Source organism: Doryrhamphus excisus, chromosome 7, assembly GCF_030265055.1.
Source record: "Doryrhamphus excisus isolate RoL2022-K1 chromosome 7, RoL_Dexc_1.0, whole genome shotgun sequence".
In the NCBI taxonomy this organism is placed as follows: domain Eukaryota; kingdom Metazoa; phylum Chordata; class Actinopteri; order Syngnathiformes; family Syngnathidae; genus Doryrhamphus; species Doryrhamphus excisus.
The window spans coordinates 18,985,280-19,006,912 of NC_080472.1; the positions used below are offsets into that span (position 1 = coordinate 18,985,280).

The window sequence follows — 21,633 nt, forward strand, 5'->3', positions numbered from 1 at the left end:
TTTGTTTCTTTTGAAACATTAATGCACATAATTATATAAGTCCAAAGTGCATTTTATAAGAATTTATTAGGGCGTTTTGTCAAGGAAATGAGCAAGAACATAATCCATTCATGTAAATAATTAAAATAAAATATCAAAAAGACCACCAAATCACAATAAACATAGGAAGGAGGAAAATAACTAAACTTTTGCTCACTTTTACTTACAAATAAGTCAGATATTAGTTGTATATTACATAATTTTTTTTATCCAAGTATTGGATAAAAAAGAGTGGACCTGTGACCCACATTTGGGTCCCGGCCCAGCAGTTGAAAAGCACTGCTTTATGTTATGTCATGTCACACAGCATCTGGTGCTATATATATATATAATATTTAAAGTGATTTTTTCCCAATAACAGGCTTTCATAAAAAGTGTTGTCTTATGTTCAGGTCACAAAGTATACCGTATTGAAAGCGAGGAGCCAAGCAGGCATTAATAATCAATTAGCGAGTCTGCACATGCTCACGCATGTTAGAGACACAAACGTTGAGTGAGAGGCAGAAGCAATCTTCTCGCTCCTCGAGGGAGGGGTCGTACAGTAATAAGGGTGCTCAAAGTGCTGCTGGGAAAATGGGAATGTTGGCTTCCAGGCAGTCAGGTGACCCACGGCTATTGTCATGTGACCACGGGGTCGAGAGGGATGATGACGTGAAGAATCACAAGATCTAATACGCTGTAGGGAGACTGTGTTCAATACCACAAACAGATTATAGCGTTAGTTTTCATGCAGAAAAACGTCGAGAATGATCGTCCTGTTGTTCCCCCTATCCAAAGGTGGTTTGATCTGCATGAGTGACAGACCCGCCATGTTATTATCCTCCATTTTGTTGCCGAGTCTTGTTCCGGAAGTGGGCAACACCCGAAATCCAGTGATACACAATACATTGTAGAACAACTTTAATCCAACATGACAGAACAACAACACACAAGAGATTTGGTGCATCAGGATGCCTGGAAGCGACAAAATCATATTTCATATTTCATATTTTGCTGCTGTTGTGATTTAGGTTGAATCTTGTCTCCTCATTATGTTCATCGTCATGGCAAAGTTCTTTCAGCAGCCCAGCGAGGAAGCTTGTTATTGTGTGTTTTTTTATGTACACACAAGACAACTTGGAGAAGGCACGTTATTGCCAAAATGGATGTGCAGTTGTTCCTGGTTTATAAAAAATATTCTACAAGTATAGAATATTTAAAATAATAAATATATAATAAATATGAATAATAATAAATATAATATAAATAATATACATGTAATTTAATAGTATAAATATAATAAATACATAAAAATATAATCTAATAAATATAGAATAAGATTGAGATTTTTTTATGTACACACAAGACAACTTGGAGAAGGCACATTATTGCCATAAATATAAATATAAAATAAGATTTTTTATGTACACACAAAACAACTTGTAGAAGGCACATTATTGCCAAAATTATAAATATGAATATGAATATAAATATGAATATAAATATGAATATAAACATGAATATAAATATGAATATAAATACAAATATAAATATGAATATGGATATAAATATAGAATAAGATTGATAAATATAAATATAGAATACGATTTGTTTATGTACACACAAGACAACTTGGAGAAGGCACATTATTGCCAAAATTATAAATATAAATATGAATATGGATATAAATATGAATATGGATATAAATATAAATATAGAATAAGATTGAGATTTTTTTATGTACACATAGGACAACTTGGAGAAGGCACATTATTGCCAAAATTATAAATATAAATATAGAATAAGATTGCAATTTTTTATGTACACATAGGACAACTTGGAGAAGGCACATTATTGCCAAAATTATAAATATAAATAATATAAATATAAATAATATAAATATATAAATATAAATAATATAAATATATAAATATAAATATAAATATAAATATAGAATAAGATTGACAACGTACTTCCTGCTATTGTCTCATCCTACCTAGGCTGTATTCGAAACCGCATACTAACTACTACATACTTCCATGCCCATACTATCCACACTCCATACTACATACCCAATCCATCAGACAGTATGCAGTATGCATACGACATGATAACCCACAATGCATTGCACTCCTACCCAAGCTCTAAACTCTTTAATTACATCACTTTATTGAGATTTTTTTTTAAAAATCAGGCGAGAAAGCGTCCGTTTAGATCCCGAGTGTGTTGTTTATTTGTCCAAATATAAATAGTTTATAATTTTGTTCGGCTTTTGTTGAATTTGGCTAAATTTAAGCTAGCTAGTGAGCAACGCACTTCTTCACACTTCACAACTTGCCAAGATAAAAAAGATGACGTGCATTTTCAATGAACAGCTGCATTTCAGCGTCACATGACACCGACATCATCACTTCTTTCCCCCCCCACTGTGCAGGATCGGAAGCTGTCCAAGTCGGAACGGCAGCGCTTCAAAGAGGAGGCGGGAATGCTGAAGGGCCTTCAGCATCCCAACATTGTGCGTTTCTACGACTCGTGGGAGGGGCCGTGCAAGGGGAAGAAGTGCATCGTGCTGGTCACCGAGCTCATGACGTCTGGCACGCTTAAAACGTGAGTATACGAGTCGCGGTACAGTGGCGTCCGTCCAAATGTATCTGACCACCCATGTATCACCCATGTATCATGTTACATGGGTACTATGGTACCCATTATGTCATTGTATGGTCATATCACCTCGTACTTCGGTACGTGACAAAAATAAATAAAATAAAAAATTTAAAAATATATGAATAATTTAAATAATTATACATTAAAATATAATTATAAGTAATAATTAAATTTAAATTAATAATTAAATCAATATTAATATGTAAATATATTATATACCATAATAACATATAATAATGTAATATAATATATTAATATAAATATTAATATGATATGTTAATATTAATATAATGCTATTAATATAATATAATAACAATTAATAATAAATATTTAAATTAAAGTAAAAAAATATATAAATACATACTATAATATACTATAATACTAAATATATAAATACATACTATAATAACATATAATAATAATAATACAATAATATATTAATATTAATAATAAATATTTAAATTAAAATTTAAAAAAAGTTGTTATATTAGGAAAGCAGGAAGTGAACAAATGTAACAGTTACTGATTGTAAAAGTACCAGATGGAGGGGTAGGATTTAATAAGCTTTGCTTCTTCCTACTCCTTTTGGACATGTGGAAAATAAAAATTAAAAATTAAAAAAAAAAACTTAAATTATATTAGGAAAGCAGGAAGTGAACAAATGTAACAGTTACTCATTGTAAAAGTACCAGATGGAGGGGTAGGATTTAATAAGCTTTGCTTCTTCCTACTCCTTTTGGACATGTGGAACTGTGAACTGATTATGTGATGCATTCAATTGTAATCTGATGCATGTTCAAATGAAATTCAACCATTACCATTACCCCATCACCACGGCCCCCGAAAATAAAAAGACATGGATCATTGTCCCCTCATGCCAGTCTCATTCACTAGCTTCTTTTGGCAGCAATTGTAATGGGTTATGTCTGGATAGTTCCTTTTAACTTTAATACAAAATAACTGAACAATGAACCTTGGAAACATTTTTGGAGGGCTATTCCTTGCATAATAAAAAACCAAAATGTCCACTCTGGTGCAGCACATGGTGGGACACCGGCCCATCTGACAGCTGCTGCTTCTGCTGCAGATTCCTCTCATTCCTGTCAGACAGACAGACATGGGGGGGGGTACGAGTAAGGGGCGATGACAGTTATAGATGAAGCAATTGACGCAAGGGATCTAGAAAGAGGGTCATTGAATTTATAGATGCTTTGGCATCACATAACAAGACTATGAAGCGTAATGACTAGAAGCGTAACAGCGCCCTCTAATGGACGTTGAAGGATATAAATAAATCAGCTGCACTATGTTAAGTGAATGGACGCCTGCATACATGAACATTGGCGTCCTTCCATACAGGGAAGTAGGCTCTTATGTGCTAAAGTGTCGGGGAAAGGAAACAGTAGTGACGATTGATACGACGGATGGTGTGTGTGTGTGCCTGGGAATTTTGAAGTATCGCCTCGTATTTCGACTTCTGAGAGAAGAAGAAGAATGACTCTTGGCTGTAGCATCCAAAGGACTTGCATAAGAATAATGTGATTTAGACAATTTACAAAAAAAACGCCTCAGATCAGAAACCTTATGCGGATTGCTGACTCCCATCGTGCCGTACCCTTTTTGATCAAATGACAACTAATTGAATTGAAACTGCAGCCTTCAAAACATCCCAGGGTTTCATAACAAGTTCAGCTGGCAAATGCAGCTAAACTGCATTTAAGACGTTCTCATGCATCCATTCTTTCCTTCCATGCTTTAAGGGGCCCTAGCTAGCCTGCTAAATTCAAGAGAGGCGAAAAAATGAAACTTGGGATAGCTTAAAAACACATTGATCTCGTGATATGACAATTGCACATCTTGTGGAACACCAGTACAAAATATTTAGCATGGTAATGGTAATGGTAATGGTTTAATTTCATTTGAACATGCATCAGATTACAATTGAATGCATCACATAATCAGTTCACAGTTCCACATGTCCAAAAGGAGTAGGAAGAAGCAAAGCTTATTAAATCCTACCCCTCCATCTGGTACTTTTTCAATCAGTAACTGTTACATTTGTTCACTTCCTGCTTTCCTAATATCATTGAAGTTTTTATTTTATTTTTATTTTTATTTTTATTTTATTTTTATTTTTATTTTTATTTTTATTTTTATTTTTATTTTTATTTTTATTTTTATTTTTATTTTTATTTTTATTTTTATTTTTATTTTTATTTTTATTTATTTATTTTTTTCCCACATGTCCAAAAGGAGTAGGAAGAAGCAAAGCTTATTAAATCCTATCCCTCCATCTGGTACTTTTACAATCAGTAACTGTTACATTTGTTCACTTCCTGCTTTCCTAATATAACAACTTTTTTTTATTTTAATTTAAATATTTTTTATTGATATATTATATTTTATTATTGTATGTTATTATAGTATATATTTATATATTAATATTAATTTAATTATTAATTTATAATTATATTTTAATTTATAATTATTTAAATTATTAATTTATTTTGTTTTGTTTTTTTTTGTTATGTACCGAAGTACGAGGTGATATGACCATACAATGACATCAATATGGCCTCAATATATCGCCATGTGCGAAGGCGGGGCCCGTAGCATACGCACAGAGATGGCCGAGGGTGGAATTGAACCCTGGTCTCCTAGCCGTGAGGTCTACACGCTAACCCCACTTGCAATATATTGCATTGTCCTCCATTTTAAATATGTTTTCATTGTATTTGCCTTTTAAAGTAATCTCATCTCATGTATGGTATCGTATGGTCTCATCTCATGACATGCATTTTCCCCTCATTTTCCCTCCTCCAGCTACCTGAAGCGCTTCAAGGTGATGAAGATCAAGGTGCTGCGTTCCTGGTGCCGGCAGATCCTCAAGGGCCTTCACTTCCTGCACACCAGAGCGCCGCCCATCATTCACCGGGACCTGAAGTGCGACAACATCTTCATCACCGGGCCCACTGGGTCGGTGAAGATCGGCGACCTGGGCTTGGCCACCCTGAAGAGGGCGTCTTTTGCCAAGAGTGTCATAGGTGGGACCATGTTTGATACCGCTGATGGAGTATTTATTCATCTATTCATACTGTTATACGGACTACTAAAGTATATTCATTGTTATATTATTGTCTGCACGGCGGTCGAGTGGTTAGCGTGTAGACCTCACAGCTAGGAGACCAGGGTTCAATTCCACCCTCGGCCATCTCTGTGTGGAGTTTGCATGTTCTCCCCGTGCATGCGTGGGTTTTCTCCGGGTACTCCGGTTTCCTCCCACATTCCAAAAACATGCTAGGTTAATTAGCGACTCCAAATTGTCCATAGGTATGAATGTGAGTGTGAATGGTTGTTTGACTATATGTGCCCTGTGATTGGCTGGCTCGCCCGAAGACAGCTGGGGTAGGCTCCAGCACCCCCCGCAACCCTCGTGAGGAAAAGCAGTAGAAAATGAATGAATGAATTATTGTCCTTATATACTACAAATTATATATACTATACTACTATACTAATATATATACTATACTGACTTTATGAGGTACTGTATATTCATGCATCAGGTACTCCTGAGTTCATGGCTCCGGAGATGTACGAGGAGAAATATGACGAATCCGTCGACGTTTACGCCTTCGGGATGTGCATGCTGGAAATGGCCACCTCCGAGTACCCGTACTCGGAATGCCAAAACGCGGCCCAGATCTACAGACGAGTCACCAGTGTAAGTATTAAATCGTTATTACATCACTTGAGGGGGGGGGTAGTCAAGTGGCGGCCCACGGTGGTTGCCCCTAACAACATTTAACACCCCGACAGGTCTTTTTCTGACATTTTTCTCAAAACAAACAGTTGGAAGTGTGGATTGTTTTCCGACACTCACAGCTTATGGTCAGCCCAGGACGACGCAGGGGTCGTTTTTTTTCTCGTTTTGGCGTACAAATTGAGCCGCACTGAGTCGTTCCCACCAGTAGAACCCTCCCGTCGTCACTCAAGGGCTTCCAACTTAACTAAATTAGACTAATAGGAAAGAAGAAGCCGTTAATTGTTCATACGTTCCAAATCAAGACACGTTGGTCTTTTCGTTGAAATGGACTGTGTGGCCCAGACGTCGTCCTACGTTACGCCTCGTCCTCTAATCCCGCGCCAAGTGTCCCTCGCCTTTGCATTCCTCGCCTCCAATCATCCTCATAAAGGCTGCTCTCTGTCCTTTTTTTTTCTTCTCTGTCCCACCTAATAGCATTACTTCCTCCGTCAGTCTTACCTCTGTTTGGCCCCCAGTGTGTTTGTGGGAGAGAGGGCTAGTGGTGGGAGGGGGGGTGTTGTGTAACGGTGCAATCAGGAGTGGAAGGGGAGGCAGCAACCAATGAAGGAAAAGATGGGAGGGGGTCTTTTTTTTGCTCTTGCTGATAAACAATCTTTAGTCACTTTTTGACTAGAAGCTAAGCTTGGTCTCGGAGGACACTCGAGGTAAGTCACGCCACTCGATGATATAGTTGATCTTAACGCTCGTTTTTCTGATGGTTTTTTCTTCCTTTATATCGACATTGATGCACATAAATGAGGTATTCCAATCTCGATATGGGAACAACAAGGACTCCATTCCCCACACTGTTGTTTACTGTTCTTTTTGAACTTTATCATGTTGGTAAAACCTTCCCTTTCTATTTGGTATCAAATTAATTTAATTTAGACTTAAATCAGCTCAAGTTTAACCCAATCAAAGTTTAAATATTTTTTAAATACAATAATTTTAAATATTGTTTGTTAGTTGCAGTATATAGTCCAAAACAAATGCAGTTCATGGAAAATAAGTTTGCGAAAATAGCGTAAAGTCAAAATATTATCGGAATAAAATCATAATTATGAGAAGAAAAATGTACAAGGAGAAAGTGGAAATAGTTGGAGAAAAACAGCTGTAATTTTACTAGAATAAAGTCAAAATATTAAGAGAAAAAAGTCAGCATTTTATTAAAATAAACATAATATGAGGGAAAATATATGTATAAAATGTATAAAAAAATGTTTATATTAATATTATATATTATAATAATATTATTATAATAGATTTAATATTTTAATTTAGTAGCATAGAGCTGATGTTCATGATGTTAAAGAAAAATATTATTTTGTTCAAATTATAATCATTTTTGGAGTATTATGTTGGGGAAAAGCTATATTATTAAGTCCAAATATTATGCAAGACAATTTAAAAAGATAAAAATTGACAAAGATTACTTGAGAAGTTGAAATATTTTTAAAGTAAAAAAAACAACAGCAGCAAAAATGGAGGGAAAAAGCAAAGACTGAAGATAATAATAATAATGATAGTCATAAATAATACAGTTTTTTAAACTTTATGACAAAGCTGCATTTTTTTCTTGAAATATATATAACATCTTAGCATATGGGGGCAAACTTGCATCCTTTTATTTTTCACTATGTGGCCCTCGGTGGGCAAAGTACATATTACATGACATAACCACCTGATATTTGACATCTATCAGTCTAAAATAATGATAATAGTAATAAATTTAATTTATAATGCATTTTACATCAAATGAATGATCTCAAAGAGCAACAGTTACATTAGAAGAATAAAAGTTAACTTAAATGACAACTTAACTTCATTAGACTTGTAGAATTCTCAGAATAACTCAAATACCTTCGCTGTTGTTGTGTGTGTCATGCAGGGAGTGAAGCCGGGCAGTTTTGACAAGGTGGCCATCCCCGAAGTGAAGGAAATCATCGAAGGCTGCATCAGGACAAACAAAGATGAGCGGTAAGAACGACCTTTGCGTCATTCCATTGTTCAATATTATATATATTGTATTTGTCTTCCTCTACTGTAGGTACGCCATCAAGATCCTGCTCAACCATGCCTTCTTCCAGGAGGACACGGGGGTGAGGGTTGAACTGGCCGAGGAGGATGATGGGGAAATGATCGCCATCAAGCTGTGGTTGAGGATCGAGGACGTCAAGAAGCTTAAAGGTGAGGACTCAATGAAGAGGAAAAGAAGCGGAGCTTATTTCATCCTACTTTTTTTTTTTATTCAAGGAAAATACAAAGACAACGAAGCCATCGAGTTCTCCTTTGACCTCAACAAGGACGTTCCCGAAGATGTGGCGCAGGAAATGGTATCAGCCGAAGCAGGGGCGGGGTTCAGTTAGAAGTCGCACAAGGCTAAAAATGCATGTTTAGGTAGAATAAAACATACCTAAGTCACACTGTAGTTTTAGTCGCACAAGGCCAAAAATGCATAATTAGGTAGAAAAAAACATACCTAGGTAGCACTGGAGTATAAGTCAGACAAGGCCAAAAATGCATAATTAGGTAGAAAAAACATACATAAGTTGCACTGTAGTTTTAGTCGCACAAGGCCAGAAATGCATAATTAGGTAGAAAAAAACATACCTAAGTCGCACTGGAGTGTAAGTCACACAAGGCCAAAAATGCATAATTAGGTAGAAAAAACATACCTAAGTAGCACTGGAGTATAAGTCAGACAAGGCCAAAAATGCATATTTAGGTAGAAAAAAACATACGTAAGTAGCACTGGAGTATAAGTTGCACAGGGCCAAAAATTCATAATTAGGTAGAAAAAAACATATGTAAGTAGCACTAGAGTATAAGTCGCACAAGGCCAAAAATGCATAATTAGGTAGAAAAAAACATACCTAAGTCGCACTGGAGTATAAGTTGCACAAGGCCAAAAATGCATAATTAGGTAGAAAAAAACATACCTAAGTAGCACTGGAGTATAAGTCAGACAAGGCCAAAAATGCATAATTAGGTAGAAAAAAAACATACCTAAGTCGCACTGGAGTACAAGTCGCACAAGGCCAAAAATGCATAATTAGGTAGAAAAAAAACATACGTAAGTCGCACTGGAGTATAAGTCGCACAAGGCCAAAAATGCATAATTAGGTAGAAAAAAACATACCTAAGTAGCACTGGAGTATAAGTCGCACAGGGCCAAAAATGCATAATTAGGTAGAAAAAAAACATACATAAGTAGCACTGCAGTATAAGTCGCACAATGGCAAAAATGCAAAATAAGGTAGAAAAAAACATACATAAGTCGCACTGGAGTATAAGTCGGACAAGGCCAAAAATGCATAATTAGGTCGAAAAAAACATACATAAGTCGCACTGCAGTATAAGTCGCACAAGGCCAAAAATGCATAATTAAGTAGAAAAAAACATACCTAAGTCGCACTGGAGTATAAGTCGCACAAGGCCAAAAATGCATAATTAGGTAGAAAAAAACATACCTAAGTAGCACTGGAGTATAAGTCAGACAAGGCCAAAAATGCATAATTAGGTAGAAAAAAAACATACCTAAGTCGCACTGGAGTACAAGTCGCACAAGGCCAAAAATGCATAATTAGGTAGAAAAAAAACATACGTAAGTCGCACTGGAGTATAAGTCGCACAAGGCCAAAAATGCATAATTAGGTAGAAAAAAACATACCTAAGTAGCACTGGAGTATAAGTCGCACAGGGCCAAAAATGCATAATTAGGTAGAAAAAACATATGTAAGTAGCACTAGAGTATAAGTCGCACAAGGCCAAAAATGCATAATTAGGTAGAAAAAAAACATACATAAGTAGCACTGCAGTATAAGTCGCACAATGGCAAAAATGCAAAATAAGGTAGAAAAAAACATACATAAGTCGCACTGGAGTATAAGTCGGACAAGGCCAAAAATGCATAATTAGGTCGAAAAAAACATACATAAGTCGCACTGGAGTATAAGTCGGACAAGGCCAAAAATGCATAATTAGGTCGAAAAAAACATACATAAGTCGCACTGCAGTATAAGTCGCACAAGGCCAAAAATAATGAACATCATACGGCAATAGGATGAAGAACTGATCCATCCTTGACTTGAACCAGGTGGAGTCTGGCTACGTGGCCGAGGGCGACCACAAGACCATGGCCAAGGCCATCAAGGACCGCGTCTCTCTGATTCGGAAAAAGCGAGAGCAGAGGCAGCTTGTTCGGGAAGAGCAGGAGAAGCGGAAACTGGAGGCGGAGCAACAACAACAACAAGATGCACTCAAAGCACCTCAGACGCAGGTTGGTTGGTTGGGCACCGTGACAGGAAGTACATCAAGTGCATCCTGTCACGATTAGAGAATGACCTGTTTTGTTCGTCTACAGGCGGAAGTAGACGAGAAGGAGGCGGAGCATCACTATCAGCAGCTTGGTATTTCACACACAACACCGCCACATGGTCACGCCCCTCATAATTCCGATTTTCATTCATTCAGCCGAAGGAGGCGTGGACAGCGGACAGGGATCCTCGGTCTTCTCCTCCGACTCCCCCCATTTGGGTCAGCTGACCATGTCCTACAGCTGCCCCCCTGCCACCCAGCCCCAAACCCCTTACCCGTCCACGCCTGGCGCCAGCACGCAGCAGCATCCGGCCTACGCCCAGCAGCTACAGCAGCCGGCGGTGAGTGAATGTGCTTGTGTCTGCAAAGATGTCCGCCACTGCGGTGCGGTGTTGAAGTGGAGTTTGAGGTGCCTGAGTTGAGCATGTTTTGCTATTGCTTAAATAACTGTTTTTTTTTACGATCCCGATGGTGGGGCAATAACACAAGATACTCAAATCCCGGTTTAGTCGTCTTACCAGAATACAATTTATGTCGTATTAAGGTGGAATGTTTTATTTTCACATTTCTGTGGTTGTCTTATATTCTGTTTTATGCTCTTTGAGAGTCGTTTGATTCCCTGTACCACATTCACATGATGTAAATGGTTGTGACTAGGGATCGACCGATATGGTTTCTTTCGATATGGATTTTTTTTTCCATCACCCTTAGCCAATGGCCGATTTTGCTTGGTACAATATTTGTTGGCGATATGAAATTTACATGAAAAAATGACAATAATAACAAATATTAAAGGTCTCAAATTTAAAGAAATATTAATTGAAATGTAAACACTGAACATAGTAGGATTCAGCTTACTTAAACATATATTTAAATGGTATTATCAACTTTAAAAGGAATAAATATTCTAGTTGCACGTTGGTCTAGTGGTTAGCGTGCAGACCTCACAGCTAGGAGACCCGAGTTCAATTCCAACCTCAGCCATCTCTGTGTGGAGTTTGCATGTTCCCTCTTGTTTTCTCCGGGTATTCCGGTTTCCTCCCACATTCCAAAAACATGCTAGGTTAATTAGCGACTCCAAATTGTCCATAGGTATGAATGTGAGTGTGAATGGTTGTTTGTCTATATGTGCCCTGTGATTGGCTGGCCACCAGTCCAGGGTGTACCCCGCCTCTCGCCCCAAGACAGCTGGGATAGGCTCCAGCATCCCCCGCGACCCTCGTGAGGATAAGCGGTAGAAAATAAATGAATCAGGAAAAGGGGTTTTATTCATTAGAGACCTCAAGACATGAAGTAACACCCCTATAGTCACCATTATATTTGTATTACCCAATATAGTAGGTTATTATTATTATTATTATTATCATCATTATTATTATCATTATTATTATCATCATTATTATTATTATTATTATTATTATTATTATTATTATTATTATTATTATTATTATTATTATTATTAATAAGTCATGGGGGGCTGCAGTATGTTTTGTTGACTTGATTGTGATGTGTTTAGGTGTCCCTAGGTTTTTTGTGTTACTGGTATGCTTTCTTTGGTATCAGCCGATACCGATTCAAGTAAAGAACGCAAATATCGGCCGATGTATCGGTCGCTTAGTTGTGACCATGAAGATGTACAGTATGTTTTGTTGACTTGATTGTGATGCGTTTAGGTGTCCCTAGGTTTTTTGTGTTACTTGTATGCTTTCTTTGGTATCAGCCGATACCGATTCAAGTAAAGAACGCAAATATCGGCCGATGTATCGGTCGATCCTTAGTTGTGACCATGAAGATGTACAGTATGTTGTGTTGACTTGATTATGATGCGTTTAGGTGTCCCTAGGTTTTTTGTGTTACTCGTATGCTTTCTTTGCATCTTCATTTCTACTTTCTATTTTCATCCCCGACACACAGCCTCCGTTCCGCGGACGTCGAAGCCGTAGCATGTCCGTTTGCGTCCCCCCTTCCTCCTACTCTCTCATCCCCACCCCTTCCCCGACGCTCCGCCCAAAGCAGCCGTCCACCACTCCGCCGGACCGGCCCTCCCGCGGCGGCGGCAGCGGCGCCTCCCCTCCTCGTACTCCCCTGGACACGTTCGCCGGGCGCCTCTCCAAAGCCTTGGAAACGCTCCTCCCTCTTCACTCCGCCTCGCCGCCGCTGCCCAGGGGCAGGCAACGGAGGGCCAGTCTTCCCGCTCTGTTCTCCAGCCCTGTAGGTTCAAGGATCCTCGTTGTTTTTTACGCCGCTTTTTGGCGGCAGGAAGCAGAGAAGACGGCCTGTGGAGCATCTCTCTTTGGCTGCCTCTCTTCTTCTAGTGGACTAAATCCAATTCTAATCGACTTCTTGTTTATAATGTATAAACGTACTAATACCTTATGCATCTGCGATCAGGAAATCAGTGGCGTTCCGAGATTGTTTTTCCTGAGTGGAGATGCAGATCGATGAGCGAGACTTCGGTTTTCCAGCTTCACTCCTTTCTTTTTTTTTTCTTTAAACATTCTATTCCATTCTAACTATTTTATTTCTAGAATGTGGGAAATTGCGCCTCTTCTTTTTGTGTCATTCTTGTCTGTATCTCATTGTAGCAGCATTCAATGGCGCACCCTTACAGCGCAGGAGGAAGCGCAGGAACAGCAGCAGCAGCAGGGAGCTTCTCCTTCCCGGCACTGCCCGACCCGCCCGCTATATTTTTCCCTTCCATCCCAGAGCGCCCCATTTCCTTCTCGCCCCCTCCCACCGCCCCCCCGAAGGCCTACAACACCCAGCGGCGCAAGAGCACGTCCATACTGGAGGCGCATACCCGCCACTTCCAGCCGGCGCACCCCAGATACGGTAGCACCTTGCACCCCTTTTCGGGTATGGAGGGCGTTGACGCTTCCTCTCTTTTCATGGTCAATGCCGGTTTTCCTACAGCGGCTCAGAGACTCGGAATCGGGGAACAATCCGAGCCGTCTTTCTACGGTTATAACGACTTAAGGACGGAACAAGAGGAAGTGGTGAGGAGGTTGAGTTTAAATCAAGCGGCTTTATTGGATCACTACGAAGCCATGGCGTATGGCGGCTACCCGATGACCGCGCATCAGCTCGGCTTGTTGAGTTTCCATCAGCAGAGGCAGGCGGCGGCGGCGGCTGCGGCGGCGAGTTTGGGATACGACTCGGGACCACAGCCGGGCTTCCTGCATCCTCATCTTATGCAGAGACTGAGCACACACAGTCCGATCCCGCCGCCGTCTATGAACCAACCCCCGGTTCCTGCCTCATCCTGTGATGGACACGCACCCACTTCCTCCTTCGCCATGTCGGCGGCACCAATAATAACCGATACATCGACAGGAAGTGTTTTTGATTACCACTTAGCCGCTGCAGCTGCTGCCGCCGCCAACGATCCGACTCTTCTGGCTTCTAGACTGTACCGAACCCGCAGGAGCTCCATGGACCTCCCCCTGGAGGAAACCACCCCGACAGGGTCCGGCGGTTCAGGGTCATATCTTCGACTCCAGCCTGTCACGGAAGAACTGTGTTCCTACGTCAGTCCTGAAATGCCTTTACCGCCAGGAAGTCTCCTCCTGCATCACGCAAACCTCGGCGCCAAAGACCGAAGTCCAGAACCATCCAGCGACTCTATTACGTCCTCCGACGCGGGGGAGTTCCTGTCGCCTCCCCCCTCGTCCCTTCTCTCTCACTTCGACCCCTCGGCTGCCCAGTCCATCCCTCAGTCATCCTCCACGGCCGTCTGCGACTTAGCCATCGACATCCAGGCTCATCCGCCCTCCATGCAGATCTATCTCCCGCCCACGCCGTCCTCCGAGCCCCCACACGGGGGAGCATCATCGGTTCAACAACAAGAGTCTATGAGCGTGTGGGGCCGCCATGGAGGGGTGGTGCCTGCCCAGCTCGACATGACGTACCATGAGTCATTGCTGGCCGTTCAGGCCGCTAACCCAACACTGGTACTGAATTTTACAATGTATTAGGATTTCTAAAGCCCTGGGTCCAGTTCCATTATTGCACTATTATTATCTTACCTCACAGCTAGGAGACCAGGGTTCAATTCCACCCTCGGAGTTTGCATGTTCTCCCCGTGCATGCGTGGGTTTTCTCCGGGTACTCCGGTTTCCTCCCACATTCCAAAAACATGCTAGGTTAATTGGCGACTCCAAATTGTCCATAGGTATGAATGTGAGTGTGAATGGTTGTTTGTCTATTTGTGCCCTGTGATTGGCTGGCTGGCCACCAGTCCAGGGTGTACCCCGCCTCTCGCTTGAAGACAGCTGGGATAGACTCCAGCACCCCCGTAACCCTTGTGAGGATAAGCGGTAGAAAATGGATGGATGGATTTTCATACTTGGCTGCATGGCGGTCGAGTGGTTAGCGCACAGACCTCACAGCTAAGAGACTCGAGTTCAATCCCACCCTCAGCTATCTCTGTGTGGAGTTTCCATGTTCTCCCCCCGTGCATGCGTGGGTTTTCTCCAGGTACTCCGGTTTCCTCCCACATTCCAAAAACATGCTAGGTTAATTAGCGACTCCAAATTGCCCATAGGTATGAATGTGAGTGTGAATGGTTGTTTGTCTATATGTGCCCTGTGATTGGCTGGCTGGCCACCAGTCCAGGGTGTACCCCGCCTCTCGCTTGAAGACAGCTGGGATAGGCTCCAGCACCCCTGCAACTTTATACGTTTATAGTAATATTTATAGTCAATGACTCCCAGTGATAATGCAACCTGACCAGTGGGTTTTATACAGATCCCTGTTGTACTCCCCAATGCAATGGCGCTTATTTGTCATTATGTAGTAAGATTTTGTTTAACACCCCCCCCTCTACCCCCTGCTAGTCACTGAAGCGCATCTCAGAGTCACCTTGTAGGAACATCTGACTTGTTTTATACCTCCAGAGCTATAAGATCCTACGTTATGTAAACATAACATATGAAGGCGACAAACGTAAACAACAAGGTTTGCCTGAGTTGCGCTGCATTGCATAAGCTTTATAATTTTTTTTAAATTATTTTTTTGTCCTAATGTTGTGTATTTCATGTCAGTAAGTAGTATTTTGTGTGTATGTTCATATATGAGTGTATATGAAAAGAAACGTGCGTTTGTGCAGGTATACCCCACAGTGGCTATACTTGGATATTTGTACAAATCCAAAGTTAGCCGCCATTCTAAATGCAGCCTTTTTAGCATTTTTAGCCTAGCTTAGCATTAGCATAGCGGCAAGACTTTTGATTTTGTACGGACAAATGCACAAAAAACATACAACAAAAGCACAGACGCTTGGACTAAATGTGCAGATTTTTAATTTCATCTGTTTTTTGTTTTTTTTTGTAGTTTTGTGTTTTATCGATGAAGTTGTTTTTTTGTGTGTTTTCCCGCCCAGATTGGAGGTCATTTGCAGGGTTGAAAGGTCACAGCTGTAACCCATCAAACCCTTAGAAAGCTGGTGTGATCTTTGTCATCATTGCTTGTTCTTTGTTTTTTGTTTTTTTTGTTTTTGTTTTTTTTGCTTTTTTAGCTTTTAGTTCAGCTGACATTTATTTTGCTTTCGTTTCTGTCTGTGTGGCAAAAAATAGATTGGTCAAGAAAATGGCTACATAAAGTAACCATAAAACATTTTTCTAGGAAATGTTTTTAATTTAAATAATGGCAATAAAGTTGATTAATTTTATTGCAATTATTTAAATATTAAGATATATATAATAATAATAATATATAAGAAAACTAAAAAAAAAAAAGACACTTTTTTTGTTTGCTTTTGTTTCATTTATGGCAACTACACTTGCTCAAGGGTAGTTGCACACGGCCTTCTAAGGGTTCAACGACAACAAAAATGTGAATGAGTGACGTTATGTCATTTAATACGGGGGTCCCCTACCTTTCTGATTCCGGTTGGCGGTCCAGTAAAACAAAAACTAGGTGAAATTAGGAAAATACCAAACTGTCATTTGGAGCACATGGTGCTGGTGCGTTCAAGGACAGTGAACCAAGTGGGAATAAGAAGAAGGAAAACAACATAAATATTTTTTTTAACCAATTGCCTTGGTTAGTGACCTCTGGTTTAAGGAGAGTCTTGACTAGTTTGAAATGGTAGTATAATAGTACAACTATTGTGTTTGGTGTACTCGGCCTCTAATGCCATTTATTTACAACCTGCATGACATGCCCCTCCCCCCGACCCCGCCCCCTAACGAGCTAACCCACAAGCTGTCCACATAGTGTGTGTCTTACATCGATGTGAAGTGTGTGTGTGTGTGTGCATGTGTGCATCCACAAGAATGAAAAAAGTAGAAAAAAAAGTAGAAAAGTACCTTGCGTTTGCACTCATGCATCATCCGTCAGCCATGATCGTATTCTGATTACTTCCTGTTTCTTCTCCTGTGTGTCTTCAAATCTAAGAAGCCAGCTCAAGTTCCCAACACCCAGCCCGCCCCGGGATCCCCATTGTTAGGCCACACGGCCTCCCAACCCGCCCCTCCAGGGACGTCCCAGCAGGTAAACCACTTCTTCAAATAAATGTAGAATATACCGTATTTTCCAGACTATAAGTGGCTGTTCCTGGGACTTATACTCCAGAGCGACTTATGTATGTTTTTTCTACCTAATTATGCATTTTTGGCCTTGTTTGACTTATACTCCAGTTCAACTTATGTATGTTTTTTTCTACCTAATTATGCATTTTTGGCCTTGTGCGACTTATATTCCAGTGCGACTTATGTATGTTTTTTTCTACCTAATTATGCATTTTTCTGCCATTGTGCGACTTATATTCCAGTGCGACTTATGTATGTTTTTTTTCTACCTAATTGTGCATTTTTGGCCTTGTGCGACTTATACTCCAGTGCGACTTATGTATGTCTTTTGTACCTAATTATGCATTTTTGGCCTTGTGCGACTTATACTCCAGTGCGACTTATGTATGTTTTTTTTCTACCTAATTGTGCATTTTTGGCCTTGTCCAACTTATATTCCAGTGCGACTTATGTATGTTTTTTTCTACCTAATGATGCATTTTTGGCCTTGTGCGACTTATACTCCAGTGCGACTTATGTATGTTTTTTTCTACCTAATTATGCATTTTTGCCATTGTGCGACTTATACTCCAGTGTGACTTATTGATGGGTTTTTTCTACGTAAGTATGCATTTTTGGCCTTGTGCGACTTATGTATGTTTTTTTCTACCTAATTGTGCATTTTTGGCCTTGTCCAACTTATATTCCAGAGCGACTTATGTATGTTTTTTTCTACCTAATTGTGCATTTTTGGCCTTGTCCAACTTATATTCCAGTGCGACTTATGTATGTTTTTTTCTACCTAATTATGCATTTTTGGCCTTGTGCGACTTATACTCCAGTGCGACTTATGTATGTTTTTTTCTACCTAATGATGCATTTTTGGCCTTATGCGACTTATACTCCAGTGTGACTTCTAGTCCAGAAAATACGGTATAAGGGGTGAAACTGACAGGATATGATTGTATTTCTCTGCAGATGGTTGCATCCATTCAGTCCGTCACTACATCGGCACAAAGCCCCTCCCACGCCTCCTTGGTGCAGGCCTCTGCTCAGGTACGCCATGACAGCATAACGCCGACTTCGACAAACTCAAACAAGCATCAGCTCAGTTCGCTTTTGTTTCTTTCCTCCTGACTGCGCTTCCCGGCATGCCTCCTGGGTTTGTTCACATTGCTTTATTACGGTCGCTCAAGTCATGTGACCTCAGCCCATCTCCCAGCATCCATCACCTTTTCCTCCTATACCAACCTCAGAGAGCACTGGTTCAGGTAGTTCTCCTTCCTGACTTCTTTTCCTCTTCTGTCTTTCTCCTCCTCCTCCCGCTCCTCTTCACCTTCAGTCCAGTGTAAGCGGCCTCGCTTCTCCTCCTCCGGCTGTGGCCTCCCTTCCCCCGTCTCCTCTTCCTCTGTCCCCTCTCCCCGCACCCGTCCCCCAAGCCTTGACCACCGTGGTGCCCATCATCAGTGTAGTCACCGCCCCGCACGATACTACCACTGAAGCCTCTCACCAGGTACTGGATGTCTCCAAGTGGAAGCCCCGTAGCGGAAAAAAGCGCTGACGTTCTACCGGGTTTTCACGGTTATGGGAGCGTTATTTGTAACTGTCACTCTGTACGCGTTCCAGTCTGTGTCTCACCCCTCGGAGTTGTCCCAATTCCAACTACAGCCGCCCCAAGCGTCCACAGAAAGGTACACGTTCCGGAACTTGATTGCCTTTTAACATTAAAATCAATTTAAAGTCTGTTTGTCTTCTACTCAGCGCTTATTCCGAGACCTCGGGTTTGAGTGATGGCAACGAGGGAGGAGGCAGGGGTCGCCAGGAGGGACGCTCGGCCAAGCGAACCCAGAGACGCTCCGTACGAAGTCGATCTCGCCACGAGAAGCTCTCCAAAGCCAAACTCAACGTCCTCAACGTAGGAACAAGAAGACACGTTTGAAGCTTTGCGGCCATTTTTCTTATTGCAAATGTGTATTTTTGACAGATATCCAATCGTGGCGACAGGGTGGCGGAATGCCAGCTGGAGACCCACAACAGGAAGATGGTCACCTTCAGGTTTGACTTGGATGGAGACAACCCTGAGGAGATAGCGCAGATTATGGTAAAATTGTCATTTCCGTCCTCGGTTTTGCAAACACTTGATGGCGTCTGCTGTCATGGCGTCCAGGTCCAGAGTGAGTTCATTCTGGAGAGCGAACGGGAGTCGTTCATTGAGCAGGTCCGAGAGGTGATAGAGAACGCGGATGAAAAAGATGGCGGTGGCCAGGTGGACATGTTTCTCCTACAGGTGTATTATAAGTGCATCTTTTTCGAAACTCATTGTTTTGTGTTGCTGGTTTTTATAGACGACTGGAGGCATGACACAGCAGAATCCCGCCATATCGACCCCCATGCCAGGTGATTGTCGCTATTCCGTCGCGACTCATCTTTCTTCTCCCCGGCCATGCGGATAACACGTACAGTATTCCTGCTTGCTTTTCCAGACACGCCCCCTAGTGCATCAGCACAAGTGGTCCACTCGGCAGGTCGCAAGTTTATCGTCAGCCCCGTACCCGAGGCCAGGCTCAAGGAACCCAGCATCCCCGCTTCTCCTCTACCGTCTCCTGCATCTTCCGTTGAGACGGGTGAGCAGTGAGGAGTGAGAGGAGTTGCTTTGTCATAAAATGACTCCTTGTCCATTATGTATGATTACATCATCTCCTTTCTGTCACAGAAGTAATTAATTAGTAATTACAGTAATTAATTTCTCCATAGTGTACAACATAATAATAAAGAAAATTATTTTATTTTATTTATTTTTTGTGAAGAAAAAAAAGAATTTTTTATATATATAATATATATATATATATATATATATAATATGCTGTATATATGTGGTATTATATTTATTTATTATATATATTTATATTATATATATATAATGTATAATATAATATATAATAAAAGAAAATAATACAATAAAAAGACAAGGCATACTTCAATTGGAAATATGCTATATATATAATATGCTATATATATGGTATATTATATATATATATATATATATATATATATATATATATATATATATATATAGTATATTTGAATATATTTGAAGTATGCCTATCAAATATTATGCCTAATATGTCCTATTATTATATAATTTTTTATATAATAAAAGAAAATAATATAATAAAAAGACAATATATATATGCTATATTATATATATAGCATATTTCCAATTGAAGTATGCCTTGTCCTTTTATTATATATATTTTTGCACAAAATAAATAAATAAAATAAAATAATTTTGTATATAATTATATTTTATATAATAAACTTAATTAATAATAATTATTATTTATTCAAAATTATTTAAATTATTTGTACAAATTACTGTTTACGCTGGACATTGTTCATATTTGATGTCATCTATTTATTCTCCACATTGTTATTATTATTGTTATTATTGTTTATTATTATAAACAATTATTATTTTTATTTTATTATTTTATTATTTTATTATTTTATTATTTTATTATTTTATTATTTTATTATTTTATTATTTTATTATTTTATTATTTTATTATTTTATTATTTTATCTATCTATCCATCCATCCTAATCTAATCTATGCCCTCATATGACCTGTATTGTGCTCTGGTGCCGTGTAGAAATGTTAAAAAAATAGGGGGGGGGGGGTTGGGGGCGTCATTGATGGACCAGTGCTAATATGGGAGGGAAACCCCTGACACGCCCACTTCCTCCTTTTCCACAGTTCCCCAAGCCTTGGGCTTGTCAAAATCAGCGGGCACCGTCAGCCTCCAGCAAGCCTTCTCTGAGCTCCGACAGAACAAGAACCAGTTGGATCCGGGACCAAGCACCGCGCCGCCCTACATCCACACCGCCCATCCTCCAGCATCCTCGCCTTCCTCACAACCTCCTGCTGTGGAAGCTCCGGCTGGAGGTTCTACTTCTACACAGGAGGACGCTTCTCCTCCTGCTTCCTCCTCCACTCCTATAGTGGTCAATCAGTCACAGCCCCTCCAAGGGAAGCCCCATACCCAGGCAGCGGTACCCACTTCAGCCCCCTCCACCTTACCTGTCACCAGTGTATCCAACATTGTCCCTCCTGCGTCCCTTGGAACTTCACCCCCCTCAGAAGTCCCGCCCGATCATGCCTCGGCCTCCCCCACCTCTTCCTCTGTCATCTCCACAAGCTCCTCCTCCACGTCCTCCTCGGTGCAGCCAACCTTGGTGCACTCGCAGCCGCAGACAGCCGCCCTTCCTGGGCAGACGCACACTCACTGTGGCGAATGTGACTCAAGGTGACCTTGAACTGATT

The 21,633-nt window shown here is 40.4% G+C and overlaps 1 protein-coding gene across 11 annotated transcripts in view; it reads left to right on the top strand.

Moving 5' to 3' along the window:
- Positions 1 to 21,633, top strand: part of wnk1b (WNK lysine deficient protein kinase 1b) — a 66,821-nt gene that overhangs the window by 34,651 nt on the left and 10,537 nt on the right. For 7 of the 11 annotated variants that reach the window (XM_058077892.1, XM_058077896.1, XM_058077895.1 and 4 more), the window contains exons 3-22: positions 2,453 to 2,625; positions 5,506 to 5,726; positions 6,246 to 6,403; positions 8,373 to 8,461; positions 8,532 to 8,671; positions 8,738 to 8,817; positions 10,581 to 10,763; positions 10,848 to 10,893; positions 10,958 to 11,142; positions 13,387 to 14,751; positions 17,198 to 17,293; positions 18,289 to 18,366; positions 18,653 to 18,823; positions 18,937 to 19,001; positions 19,072 to 19,225; positions 19,295 to 19,411; positions 19,478 to 19,576; positions 19,656 to 19,707; positions 19,794 to 19,934; positions 21,067 to 21,616. In XM_058077892.1, the coding sequence (XP_057933875.1) occupies positions 2,453 to 2,625; positions 5,506 to 5,726; positions 6,246 to 6,403; positions 8,373 to 8,461; positions 8,532 to 8,671; positions 8,738 to 8,817; positions 10,581 to 10,763; positions 10,848 to 10,893; positions 10,958 to 11,142; positions 13,387 to 14,751; positions 17,198 to 17,293; positions 18,289 to 18,366; positions 18,653 to 18,823; positions 18,937 to 19,001; positions 19,072 to 19,225; positions 19,295 to 19,411; positions 19,478 to 19,576; positions 19,656 to 19,707; positions 19,794 to 19,934; positions 21,067 to 21,616 (4,163 nt within the window). Of the gene's footprint in view, positions 1 to 2,452; positions 2,626 to 5,505; positions 5,727 to 6,245; positions 6,404 to 8,372; positions 8,462 to 8,531; positions 8,672 to 8,737; positions 8,818 to 10,580; positions 10,764 to 10,847; positions 10,894 to 10,957; positions 11,143 to 13,386; positions 14,752 to 17,197; positions 17,294 to 18,288; positions 18,367 to 18,506; positions 18,582 to 18,652; positions 18,824 to 18,936; positions 19,002 to 19,071; positions 19,226 to 19,294; positions 19,412 to 19,477; positions 19,577 to 19,655; positions 19,708 to 19,793; positions 19,935 to 21,066; positions 21,617 to 21,633 lie in introns of all 11 variants that reach the window. The other 4 variants (XM_058077899.1, XM_058077894.1, XM_058077901.1 and 1 more) reach the window with 4 other exon arrangements.